Source organism: Acanthopagrus latus, chromosome 6, assembly GCF_904848185.1.
Source record: "Acanthopagrus latus isolate v.2019 chromosome 6, fAcaLat1.1, whole genome shotgun sequence".
In the NCBI taxonomy this organism is placed as follows: domain Eukaryota; kingdom Metazoa; phylum Chordata; class Actinopteri; order Spariformes; family Sparidae; genus Acanthopagrus; species Acanthopagrus latus.
The window spans coordinates 15,477,504-15,491,037 of record NC_051044.1 but is presented as its reverse complement, the minus strand read 5'-3'; the positions used below and the strand labels follow the sequence as shown (position 1 = coordinate 15,491,037).

The 13,534-nt window shown below is 41.4% G+C and overlaps 1 protein-coding gene across 17 annotated transcripts in view; it reads left to right on the top strand.

Moving 5' to 3' along the window:
• Nucleotides 1–13,534, top strand: part of cadpsb (Ca2+-dependent activator protein for secretion b) — a 74,612-nt gene that overhangs the window by 24,464 nt on the left and 36,614 nt on the right. For all 17 annotated transcript variants that reach the window (XM_037101326.1, XM_037101325.1, XM_037101327.1 and 14 more), the window contains exons 4-6: nt 8,668–8,748; nt 9,046–9,279; nt 10,885–11,006. In XM_037101326.1, coding sequence (XP_036957221.1) covers nt 8,668–8,748; nt 9,046–9,279; nt 10,885–11,006 — 437 coding nt within the window. The remainder of the gene's footprint in view (nt 1–8,667; nt 8,749–9,045; nt 9,280–10,884; nt 11,007–13,534) is intronic.

Below are 13,534 nucleotides of genomic sequence, written 5' to 3'. Positions count from 1 at the left end.
AACAGTTGCTAACGTATAAATCTGCACAGATGGCAGGAGGTGCTGTTAAACAAATGAGATTGTTCAGTATTGTATAAATGTCTCTGTTGGCAGCGATCAGTACCGGCTCTGTTCTGCAGAGTGTTCATTTGTTAGATGCTTCTAATGCTGAGGTGCAATACTTACGCCCTAGCCTCAACATCCACTGTGCATTTTTCCTCCCAAGCCTTTGAAGATGCTTAACCTAGTTTTTTTTTTTGTTTTTTTTTCCTTACTGTGCTGGCAGCAGAGCTGTTAGTATAGGGTCAGGAATCCACATGCAGAACACAATATCATTTCCCTGCACAGCTCCCTCTCTGAGTGCTACAGAGCTTTAGAAGAACATTCAGTGCACAATGCACCATCATAAAGGCGTGTACGCTGCTGCAGTGTGTGTGTACAGCTTCATACTACGGTGTCATACTGATTTTATGACCATTGCTGTTTGTGTTTGTATTGTTTCATGGCTTGCGGATTCGGTCATAGCTGTGAAAAGAGACCAGTTTGTTTTGAATGATAATTCAAAGCGAGCGGATAGTACAAAATTTGCATAGGAGAATTGTAATTTCTGTTTTCGTTCGCACTTTTACGGCTGTTCTTGGAGTCCTCTCTCCCTCTCTCTCTCTCTCTCTCTCTCTCTCTCTCTCTCTCTCTCTCTCTCTCTCTCTCTCTCTCTCTCTCTCTCCCTCTCCTCTTTCCCTTGCTCTTCTAATGAATGTATCAGCCCGCATTTATATTGACTTTGAGCATCCTCCTCGGTAAGCGACCGGCAGCCACACATACTGCCCTCTGCTAAATGATAAAATCCTCACTATAAAGGACATGCCGCAATCCAGTCAGCATGGCTCAGAGCTGCTGGGATTTGATGAAAGGTTTTCATGGATTGGCTGAGCTTCAGAGGCCATCATTTTTTTAGCTGTCATCGCTAGGGATTTACATTTTTCTTTTCTTTTTTTTTTGCAGTTACATCCAAACAGTAGAAAGGAAGCACTGGTCTATTTTTGTTTCATGAAGAAGTAAGAGCTGCCCCTGGAAATGACTAGCAGACTGATTAGACTGGTACACCAGCCAGACTCCCTGATGGCTGCACAGTTATTTAGCTGTGGTGACACTGAGCATGACCAAACAACTGCGATAAAATGTGTTTTGTGTCTACTTTGCAACACAGGTTTGTTATCTACACTAATAGATTTTATTCTAATGTCACACATAGTAAGATTTAATCAGTAAAGATCATGCTCAGTGCTCAGTTCAGATTTTATTTCTAGTTAAAGTAAAACAGCTTTTGCGGCAATCACTCATCACTCACTGCAGAGAGTGGAAAGATATTTTGCGCCTCTCAAATCCTCGAAATCAGAATGCCTTTCCCCCCCACACACGATCTTTCTGAAGGTACAGCACATTCTAAACAGCGCACATCAAGTGCTGCACGACTTTTAACAAGTTCTTGTTAAACTTCGTCCATGAATTTATGATCCTTATTATGACAACAGTTTCTGCGCCGTTTGTGTTCTGGAAGCAATGAAACACAAAAGAATCTCAAACAGAAACTTCAACACTTCAGCGTTCTCAAAATTACCTTGTGTATATTTTATTTTGTAATGCATCCCACTGATATAGCTTTTGCTTCTGATCATTTTTTTCTTCAAAAACGTAGATGTGCTTGAGGATAGCTTACTGTGTCAGTCATCTAGTTCAACTGTTTAAACATGCAAACAATAAAACAATTAAATACTGATTTGATGTAATAAAACCTCAGGAAGACGACAATGATATTGTAGTGGCTGCACTTTCAAAGGGAGAAGGCAGTATCTGCATTTTTGTGGTCAGATTGTCGGTCTTGAATTTTAAGCCATGAAATTACTAAAAGAATACATTTTTAATGCACACATAACTGCTGTTTTAAAGACTTTGAGAGAATTTGGGGCCATGTTTATCAGCTTTTTTGCAGTTTGCTTTTGTAGGGCATTGTGTAGGTATTGTGATGACTCACTGGCCGTTTAAATGTAGTGCAAAAAAAAGACAAGAACTTATATTTGATTCATTGTCGGAAATGACAAAGAAAAGCAGTAAATCCTCTCAGTGAATACTTAACATTTTCTTGAAAAATTACATATCAATTAATAATCCAAAATCACCAAATAGTTGATAAATGTCTGTCTATTGACTTCAGCTGTAGTACAGTTAACGCTGCTTACAGATTCTCATGCTGACGAGTTTTAACCATTGGTATTATTCACACCAGTGGGCTCTCACTAACAAAAATGATTCCCTAATCTCAAGTGGCTGATTAAATTAACTCAGGCTGGCTGGAGTCAAAGTAAGGCAGAAGCACATCTGACTGTCCCCCCTCAGAGCTGTAAATCGTGGCCTGTGGCCCAGCCCCCCTCCAGACTGACAGACCGTACTTAAATCTGCTTTCCCTCTTACAGGCGTTGGACCCGTCCTTCTCTTCTATAATTTGTCTTGTCAGCAACTGTTAGTTGGGAAATGAGGCCTGAGCTCTTCCTGGTTTTAGCCCGTAGCAGATATAATTGCGTAATGGAGCCTCTTGACTGCACACAGGATTGGGAGAGGATGAAAGCATTTGCTATGCCTGCCCAGCCACCTCTGAGCTGAAAAATCAGTGGTGCTGAAACACAGGGGGAAGCTTGACTGCACCAGTGTAGTTTGGAGCAGGACAATGTTTATTATAAGACACACAAAAATAAAAAAGGGCAAGTTTGTCCTTGATGCAGATGTCCTGTCTCAAAAACAGCTGAAAACTAGTCTTTCCCCCCACTCCTCTGCTTTTACATTCATATGCAGTTTTTTTAATGTACTTTTACAAATGTAATTTCAAATAGTGTAGAAAAATCTCCTCCTTTCTAAGTCCTTATGATTCTGTAAAACCTAATTTTCTTATGAAAAATCTCACAGTGATTATTCTGAACCTGTCTCTTAACATTACCACATTAACAACCTTTGATTAAACCAGTAATAATTGATTTGTGGCTGAGCTTGGGACAGTGTGACCATCTGTAAACTAAACTAAACATATTGTTTTGTTTCTGAAAATGAGGCTTGTGAGAGTGAGAATTAACATTACAGTTATAGAGCTGTTAAACCAAGATAATGAGCTGAAGGCACATAAACATGGTATTTGGATATGTATTTTACCACTAGGGGTATCTCAATCAAAACATTGAAAAAAAGAAGACACTCGGTGGCGTTTTAAATAGTGTCTGATCAAGGCAGTTGCTGTCTTCATTGTTAAATGGCGACCATTGCTGATGAAAGTGAATCTTATGTGACTCAGACAAAAATGTTTGGTAATTTATCTGGAACTTGAAATGACAGGCAACCACATAAATAAACTGTTACTATGAAGACTAATATTAATGTGTGTACGCATCTCATCAGAAACATAAAAAAGTGTCTTTCTATGTGTTTTTGTGTGTTTTCAGACATTTAGTTGCATATAATATCTGATAACGCTCTGTGGAGGTGAAGGAAACCAAACAGTCAGATGACAGGTTTTCTCTACAAGTGCTCCTTTCACAATGCAACCTGATATAAAATAACTGATAACTGCAGCTTTAAAACAAGATCAAGAAACAGAAAAAAACAAATCTGTGCAATAGACTTAATTAAACTGCAAGTTTGTTACGATGTGAGCTGTTGAGATGTTGAGATGGAGTTTTTTTTTTCTCTTTTTTTTTAATCAAGCACACTCATGAGCACATTTCCTAATTAGCATGCCTCGCGTGTCTCCACGCTCACACAAGAGAGACTTTTTCTTTCACCACTCACTTTTTAACACGCTCCAATCAAACACATCACAGAGACATAATCACACCCAGAAAGTCTAAATATAGATCAGCTGCTTCAACTCCTCCACGTCCTGCTCAGCTCCAATCCAGCCCTACCCGCCCAGTCTTTGTTCTGTACGAGAAGCTGCCTCTGGCCGGCTGTGCTGTCTGCTCCTAATGTCCCAGCATCCACCTGCGCATCTGTCATCAGCTGTGCTGTTAACTACCTGCCTGCTTCTGCTCGATCACCTTTAACCTGCTGTCAGCTTGGCTAACATTGACACAACGTCACCCTCATTTAGGTGCAGTGCTGCTGTCAGCTTCAGTAACGCAGGGTGAAACTTACCTTTAAGCCAGGCGTATTTTATATGAGATTGCCTGTCCACCTATATCCTGCATGTGAACCAGTGACAACCGTGACCTTTTGGTGGTTGTAGGCCGGATGAGATTGGGGTGCTGTGAGAGGCTCAGTAGGGGGTGGCTGCTAGTTCATACAGACACTGACCTCTAGCGCTACTTCCTCTCACAGCCAGGACCGCCTTTGCTTTTCACTGCTGTCAAGAAAGAGACGGGAGTAATAGATGGAACCGGCCCCATCCCCCTTCACATTATGTGCTCCAGAGTTACTCCTCTCATGTTAGCCATTTTGCCGTTGAGCTGCAATCTGCACATAGTCACATTTACCGGTATTATCTGCTGCTGCTGCTGCTGCAATTATTTGCCTGAGCATGTTGATTTGGGTCTGTTGTGTTTTGTGGGAGAAAGGAGGCACGCAGATGAGACAGTGAAAAAATGCAGTGTCAGACTACCGGCAGGCCAAGAAGCTGGATTTCCAGGCATGGCAGTGACAGTTCTTTTGGGATTGCACGAGTCAGATGTCGCTGGCACCGCAGTCCTGTATTGCCCGGAGTGAGTGGTCTTGACAGGCGGCACAGGATCGCCAGCAGCAGGGGCAGAGGAGCCGTCGAAGCACAGCTCAGGCAGGAACGCAAACAGTATCAGTCACAGTTCTGGTCGTGGATGAATCTGGTTTTCTACTATTGGATATGAGAAGAAAAAAAAAAAAAAAAACCTCCTGCTTGTGGGACTTCCTACCACAGGACGCTCACCGCTGTTTCACTGTCACAGTGTGGCAGAACAGTGCTACTGAGTAGTGCTGTGCTGCAAGTGCAGACATTCTGCTGCAGCTGGTGGCAAAGTCTGATTATGTGCTCTACTAAACAGGAACTAGGGTTATATAGAAGGATGGCTGTTTAGTGGCCGGCGCTGGTAGTACACAAGACCCCTTCCTTTTAAGATGCCATCTGGCTGACATCATTTCATAATGTGCACATCAGTGAACAGAATTACAGAGATAGGTACTGCCATAAAAAATCAATTTCAGCAAAATATCTAGGTTTAAAATAATATTTTGTACTCTAACAAGACCCGGATGCTCATGAAGACACTGCTTTTAAGTGTGTTTGTGTCATTGTCAGGTCGCCCTATCTGTGTTGCTCATTTCCCCCGTGTCCACGTTTTTGTTAGTTGATTCCAGTCGGAGCTGTGCAGCGCCTCTTATTTGTGCCCTCCCCCCTCCCCTCCCGTTAACAGCCGCACTGTGACTTCACCTCATTCTCTCTTAAAAAGGATTGCTGGAAGGGGGAGAGAATCAATATGGTAAAGCCTGAAAGACAAGGCCTGTTAATGTAATGGGAGTGGGTGAAATACCATAAGGCAAAGAGAGGTCAGCTCTGGCATGCGTCCCAGAAGCAGGAGACTGGAGGAGTTTAGAGCACTGTATCTCAAATAGATCCCAGTACTCAGTGGGAGAGACCGGGCAGCTGTGCTGAGACGTTAGTGATAAAAATCTAAATTTGAACATGTTATGCTTTATTTAACTTTTTTCTTTCTTTTTTTTTTTTTTTTGATAGCTTGCCTTTAGTAGTATGACATCGCAGGTTGTTTCCTCACATCCAGGCAGCTGATCAGTTGATCACTTGATACTAGGGCCCAACAGATACTAGATTCTTCGGTATGTCCAGTATTTAAATCCAAACAGATAAAACAGAGCCTCACCGATATTTGATTTTTGGAGCTGATGTAACAACACAAATTATTTGCTAATATCCCTCAGGTGTAATTATCAAACATATTTGTGATGGAAATACATAAAAGAGACAGAATGCGCTATAGTTAGACAATAAACTGTAATGTCTAAAATGACATTATTGCACTGAAAAACTAGTTCAGTATTTAATTATACTGAATTATCCCAAACATATTCTTCTGCATTATAATCTTTGAAGGGAGAAATCATTTTCATCTCAGTCCATACTGGGCAACAGATATGTAGACATATCTATGAAACCACTGCCACGCAATGCAACATTTAAAGCCAAAGTTGTTTTGTTTGCCTTTAATATGCATAAAACCTAACAACAGATGCACAGTACCAAACACGTACACCAAACATATGCTGCTTTGGAGCAAACTGAAATATGTGCTCCATGAAATTATAGCATTGTTTTCCTCCCACTTTAAAAAAAAAAAAACAGCACTTGGGTGTAAAACTAAAGCATCATTGTCATGACATAACAACACCCGGGTTAGTAAGGACATATTCTCGTACAGGGCTGAATAGGAAGCTTTGTGACTCTCCAGGTGAAAACTGTGCTTCAGATACGTCTCAATTAGGCTTCTGCCCTTATAGAGGAAGTGGCGGTGACTGGTGAGTCACAACATCGCATTTGACAAGAATGAGCCGTTTTGGCTGAGAGAATAACTGAAGAGGTGAAGCAGACAGCGAGAGAGAGACATCAGCTCTCTCCTCTATTTCCTTGTGTCAGCTAATATAAAACTCTCATTCATTATTGATGCAAGTGAGCTGTGAATTTCTCTGCTTTTCATTTGTCCGGGGCAAAAAAACTAGGCTAACAGATGTCAGGTATCTCTGCCCCGAAGCTGATATTGTCCTCCGCAGGCATTTTTCAAACATTTTAAAGAAAATGCATTTATTTTGTTTTTCTCTCAGTGTGCCAAAACTAGTTGTGGAATGGACTCCTTTAAGTCAAAGGTTTTTTCTTCGTCACTGTGAATGAAGTTTACCGATATGAAGTTTGCTTCAGAGTCAAATTTGAATTCTGCTGATTGAAAATCAACAAGAAAAATCCCAAACACCCTTCGATAAAGAGCTCTCCGCAAACTGTGGGCCATTCTCGGTCTCTATGGTGATGGCAGCATGGGTCCTGTGAGCTATTGATGATTTTTTCTTTTTTGATTTTGATCTATTCGTGTGTGAGCAGCCACATGATGCTGCTATGATTGCAGCCTGTTAGCACAAACTGCGGCTCTAATTAGCCTTTTCACACCCTGCTGCACTGTTCGTCGTCGTTGCTAATCTGCGCAAGCACCTTTAGAGTGTATAGTCACATTTGCCTCGGCTTGCTTCTTAAAGTTGTCTGCCCTGAATAACTGCTCTTTAAATCCTGCTATACCTTAACTCCTTTGCTTTCAAACATCAAACTCTGTTTACAGGTATTTGGGAGTACAACTGCACATGTGATAACAAATTAAAGCCTTTCATGCTTCCAGATGGCGTTTTGCAAAAATCAGATGAATTACCTCAAGAGATGTCACTTGAGGCTGAAATTAGTTTGAAAAGCAAAATGAACTAGAGGTGTAGAGTTTGAAGTAATTACGCTGTTCAGACATATGCAGCTTGGTCCTAGTCTCTGCTTGAGGCTTGTGGCTGGAAGCTACATTAACCCCCGAATCTCAGAACTGCTGGTTGTCAAGTTGCATTGTGGGTGATGTAGGCACCAGGTTGAGACTAAGACAAAGAACGCATGGAATAAAAAATATGCTTCAGATGGATTAAATCTTCTTTTTGTCCATTCTCGATGTCCACCAAATGTGTCAGATGCATTTCCTTCCCCATAAATCATCTGCAGTGTCTGTTTTTAGGTATTATAACTTGTTCAGTGTTGACATACCTGTTTGCTAGCATACATTCTCCCACCACTCTGTCTTCATAGTCACACTGTTACACTTCTCAGTGGACTGCTGTGCTACTGTGCTGCTGACAGGAGGATTTGGATGGTTTATCTGCATGCTCACAGTCTTCGTACACGTGAATCAAAATAGGTTCCCATTTTGTTAAATGTGCTATTAGGGGTTAAAACCACTCCACGGCGTGAATGAGCGCGACAAAGTGGTTTCTGTCCATCATTTACTCTTCCTACATCTTGCCACTGAACCCAATACATGGGGACTAGTTCATGACAACAATAGGTGGGTTTCCATCCTCTTGTTTTTATGAGCATTATCAATTTGGCCTTTAAACATTTAGAGCAGAAACAATAAGAATTTTGAAGATTTTGAAAAATCGCAGGAGCGTTTTAATGTTTGGCCTAGGTTGGAAAGTTGGTACATCAATAATGGCAAAACAAACGTTGCAAATAAACCATGACCTAATTAAATCCCATACGACTTTTAACGTCTCCACAAGAGATGAAAACATCAGGTCTGCCTGGAATGATGAAGACACTGTAATGCTGCATACTTTCTCAAAATGTGAGTTGAAGTCTGAGCTTTTATTGGGCTGGCTGGTATCTCAACATGCACTGTGTGAATGGTTAAAAGATATATTTACTTAACATGTTAGATACATTTTGGAAAATACTTATGAATAAAAATCATCAACAGTGATATTCATGTATCGTGTTAAAGGATTTTTTGTGGATTTCTCATCTTTCACCGTGACAGAAATTGATCCACAGAGATGTTGGGGACCTTTGACACTGACCACTGGTCATATGAAATATTGCGGGGCTCTTCCCCTGACCTCACTGACCTGCTCCTCTCTTCATATCAATAGCTGGACAACCTGGATGAGCAGGCAGCGCAGATCAGAAGAGAGCTTGACGGTCGTCTTCAGATGGCGGACCAGATTGCCAGGGTGAGTCAGACACTGCGGGGGACTGCGATTGTTTTTAGTCTGCTTTGTTATATAGTTAATATGTTGCTAATATGGTGCAACTTGTGTAAACATCGTAGAGCTCCCACCCACAGCTGAAAAGATTTTACTATTTCAAAGAATTTGTGTTTGCATATTTGGCTATATTTCTTCTGCGCTAAATTAGGTATCCAAGAGGCACGCACACTAATCCTCTATTTCTGTTTTTAGTGTCTTGGAATCTCTTCTGCCGTTAAGACTGCAATTGTTCGCTGAGTTTTTATACTGTTTTGCAAACAGGGTGGCAAGTTCCCCAAATTTGTGTCCAAAGAGATGGAGGCCATGTACATCGAGGAGCTCAAGTCCTCTGTGAATCAGCTGATGGCCAATCTGGAGAGCATGCCTGTGTCGAAGGGAGGCGAGTTCAAACTCCAGAAGCTGAAACGGGGACACAACACCTCCATCATCGACATGGGCCAGGAGGACGAGAACACGCTGTCCAAGTCGGATGTGGTTCTGTCCTTCACTTTGGAGGTACAGCGCTAAAAGTATACGAGGCCGGTCAGGAGTGTCCGATGTAATGTGTGTGAAAACCATTGTCAAAACTGTCCTTATCACTGACAGATCGGGCAAACATTAGTGTATCCAATCTCAATGCGAAAGTACATCTGCCGAAACCAGAACTTATACGTCTGAGCTGTTGTCTACTTGTCTGCTAAGTATAGAAGGAGACAGCAGACCCGTTCAGGGGGTTGAACAGACGCTGTGTGAAGAACAGGCTGACACACACATTAAACCCATTTACCTGCTCCTTAACGGGGAGAACGTGACTCATCCTCTTATCAGCTTGTCTGAGATGAGCTATCACCATGGAACAGGGTGCAATCGCACCTCATTCCTTATGATGCGGTGCTATTTCAGAGCCAGGAAGAGACAAAATGTGCGACGAAATATGACAGCGTCTTCTGTTTCCTCACACAGGAGTCGGGCACACCGTTATGAGCGCTGAATTTTATTTTGCACAATAGCAACAATTCGCTATTTGTGTGAGGTGGTAATTCCACCGTGCTTTGGTAAAGCCTCATTTTTCAAGTCTGTTTACTTTCCAAGTGGTTGGCTGCAGCGGCTGCCAGAAATCCCTCAGCAACAAACCAGGCAAATCTTTGGAGACGTTGGTTGGAATCAGCCGTAAGATAGAACAAGGACTTATGCATTTTTTGATCACTGTGGATGACAACACTGAAATATTGTTATGGCGATGATGTCACGAGATGATACTTGCGTACGACTCTTTTTATAGTCTGTCGCGGGGCTAATATGTCGTCTTTATATTTTTTCAGTGAAACTGAAACACAAGAACAAAATTCCCACTAAACTGACAACTCATATCGCAAAATAATTGCAGTATGACTTTTATTTGGCATTCAGTCACACAGCACTTTAGGAGAGTGAAAAAAAAAAATCTCTCACTTTAAAGGCAATTTTAATGTTACGAGGGCAGCAGTATATTTTTGACCAGCTATGAATTCATTTTGTTCATCTTAAATATCACAAATTCCTTTGAACTCACTCTTTCACAATCATTGAATAGACGCTCATATCTATTTCATGTTTTTTTATTTATATTTAAGCATGATGTGATTTATAGATAAACAGTCAAATAAAGTATATTGGCAACATGAAGACATCAGTGGATCTGGAGGATGCTTTTGATCGAATTTGGTCCATTATCAGACAGCACATATTTCTGCCTTTGGTTGTCTCACTAGGAATTTACGGCTATAATATAATAGTTACCCCTGGCCGTGTTAGTACTATATTGTATTCACTGAGCGATTAGAGAGCTTGTGAAAGATTTGGTGAGGTAGATTATAAAGCCGTTTTGATGATAGAGAGGATAGGAAGGATGGCTGTAACTCTTATGAGCAGTTCTGGCAGGAAATCTGTTAATATCCAGTGATATTAAGGTGGCGGCTACAGGTGTAAATAGTAAATGTGGCTGAGATTTCTAAAATATCTATCAAACTGTAAGAATCTGCCGCCTGCGCGTCTGCTCTCGACTTTTTGCTCTACGACCTCTTTCATGAGATGAATCACTCCTTGTCTACACCAGCTCACTGAGTTGTCTGTGCCGCCTAGGTGGTGATCATGGAAGTGGTGGGGCTGAAGTCTCTGGCTCCGAACAGGATTGTCTACTGCACCATGGAGGTGGAGGGAGGCGAGAAACTCCAGACCGACCAAGCAGAAGCATCCAAGCCAACGTGAGGACATTCACGCACATTTATTTTTCACATACTTATATGAGCTTAAGATATTGTGCACACCCCATTGTTAGTAGAATTTGCATTCTGCCACTGTTTACCCCTTAATCCAGCTCCCGGACAGTTGATTGCTGATTGCTGCTGGTTCCTACTGATAAGACAGTTTCTGGTATTGTTTCTGGTATTGTGAAATCAAGTTGTTATTTGTCACACAGGCAACCGTACACTGTATGGTTGCATATGGAGAATTCTGAGGTGCCTCGATCCAGAACAAATCCAAACAAATAGATAAAGAAAATAGTAATCTGTCATTTGAAATTGAATTCCTGCTTCCTGAGGTCATTGGAAGATGTAAAGTGCTGGAGAGAAAACAGAGTTTTTGCAACTTTTGTAATGACATTTTTGAGACGTGTACAATATATTTTATTTGAATATAAATATAATGAGTTAGAGAGAGAGGTACATCCTGAAGTATTATGTAAACTGCCCATCCATGTTTAGATTCATTTTGTTACAGTCATGCATGTTGCACATTCTGTTTGTGCTCTATATCCTGTGTTTATGGTCCCAAGCAACATGAATAAATTAAATGAAAATAAAAATGTAGTCAACAGTGGCACAGAGATGGCTCATTGAGTCAATTTTGAGTCCTGCAGGGATGATGCAGGAGTTAACATCGCCCCAGAAGTTAGCATCGCCCCAGTTCCTGTGACAAAAAGTCTGTGGAACTTTTCTATTGGATTTAAGATTGGGATTTGAAATAAGCTATGTGACAAAAACCAGTTCATGATTCTAAAACGTCTACGTCTACGTTTGCAACCTAAGTCCACCTGTAAAGACGGACTAGTGAGTAGATAAGTCTCTGTGTCCAGAGTTTTTTTTAGGACTCATTCCTGCACATTCTGTTGATGTCAGAATTAGGGAAATACACCCAGTTCTGCTGTTCAGACTTAAATTATGTTCTTGATAAAAATGTGACTTTTAAAGCATTGTTAGTGGGTATTATCAGGCATCCCACCTCTGCTCAGCCTCTAATGTCAGGTGTGAGGTATTCAGAGATATCTGAAATGAATGTAAAGTGGATTGCACACACTGAAAAAGGCCTTCAGTAGGTCACAGTAGTGCATCTTTATTTTTCTGTAATGCAAAATGGTAACAACTCCACATGTCTTTGCTGATGCCTGCCTCTGTGTGAGGAGGAACCTTGACCTTGAGCGCAGCAGAACATTTAGACATTTTCTTACATTCCTCACATTCGTTTCATTCCACTGCAGGCTGTAACATGCAGGTTCTGGACAAAGAAGTCTTTTCAATCTGTTTCATCCAGAGGGAACATGTCATTTCAGTCAGTTTAATTACATGTTCCAACAATTCAGCACTGTTCATTTGGAACTTGTACTGTTGAGATTTTGCCCCATTCTTTTATTGATCTTTGGCGCATCGTGTGAATTGCTGCAGATGCCCTGAGTGAAATCTACTCGCATCAAAAGCCAGTAAACTCTCCTGCATCTCAGTTGGTTCTTCATCGATGGAAGCCATTTCCAGTGCTCTTGCTTCTGTCTTTCAGTTGAGCGAAACTCCAATTTGCTTATTTTTTTTCCCCTTTCATTTATTGTTCCAGAGCAGCAGCTCTCGTATTCAGAATAATTACCCCCACAACCGAAGCTGCTTGAGTCATTCATGATTCACAGCTTAAACTGAAAACCTTTTTGACCCGCTGATGTATGACTCAGCCAATCAAGGTGTGAAAACTAATGCTGTAATCCCGCCGTGTGTCAAGTATACAACGAAACGACACACTTTGTAAAATTCCCTTCCTTCCTTTAAGGGTCCCAGCAGCTTGCATGAATCCTAAAACACTTCTCCTACCTCGCTTCATGTTATGCTATGGACCAGATTTGTAACAACAACGGTGTCCCTCTGAAAGCAAATATAACTTCTTATCTCCGACTGAATACAGCTTCCCCTTTTTTCACCTCATTAACCGCTATTGCACAGCACAAGATGCAAGGGAGAATGTCCATGAAACATTCATGCAAATAGGAGCTATTTTAAGGCCCAAATGTCTTCCTCTGATCTCCTTAATTCGAGAGCCATTTTATGGAGAGAGTATGAGAGAGATGGAGGAACATGAATGAGAGAAGGGATTAGAGGGGAACAAGGAGAGGGTGTGGAAGGGTGTGTGGGTAGATACACAGCAGAAATCAGACAAAAACACACATGGGATACATGTATTAATATGACTGCAGGTTATTTGCATACAGTCATTACGCGTATTTGGATAATTGCTGTGATTTCACTTTGTTAAATGGATGAAGAGGTTGAAATAGTGAACACTGCCAGAGAAAGTGTTTTCTGTTCTTGTCCCGTACCTCTGCTGTTTGTTTGGTCATTTGAGCCATTCGAGCCACACGCAGGGTTTCATATATTTTGCAGAAGGAGCTGTCGGTGCTCAGCGCTGTCACATCCATTAATAGACCTCACATTGATCCACAAGGTCACCTTCGTGGCAGCACAATGCTTCCCCT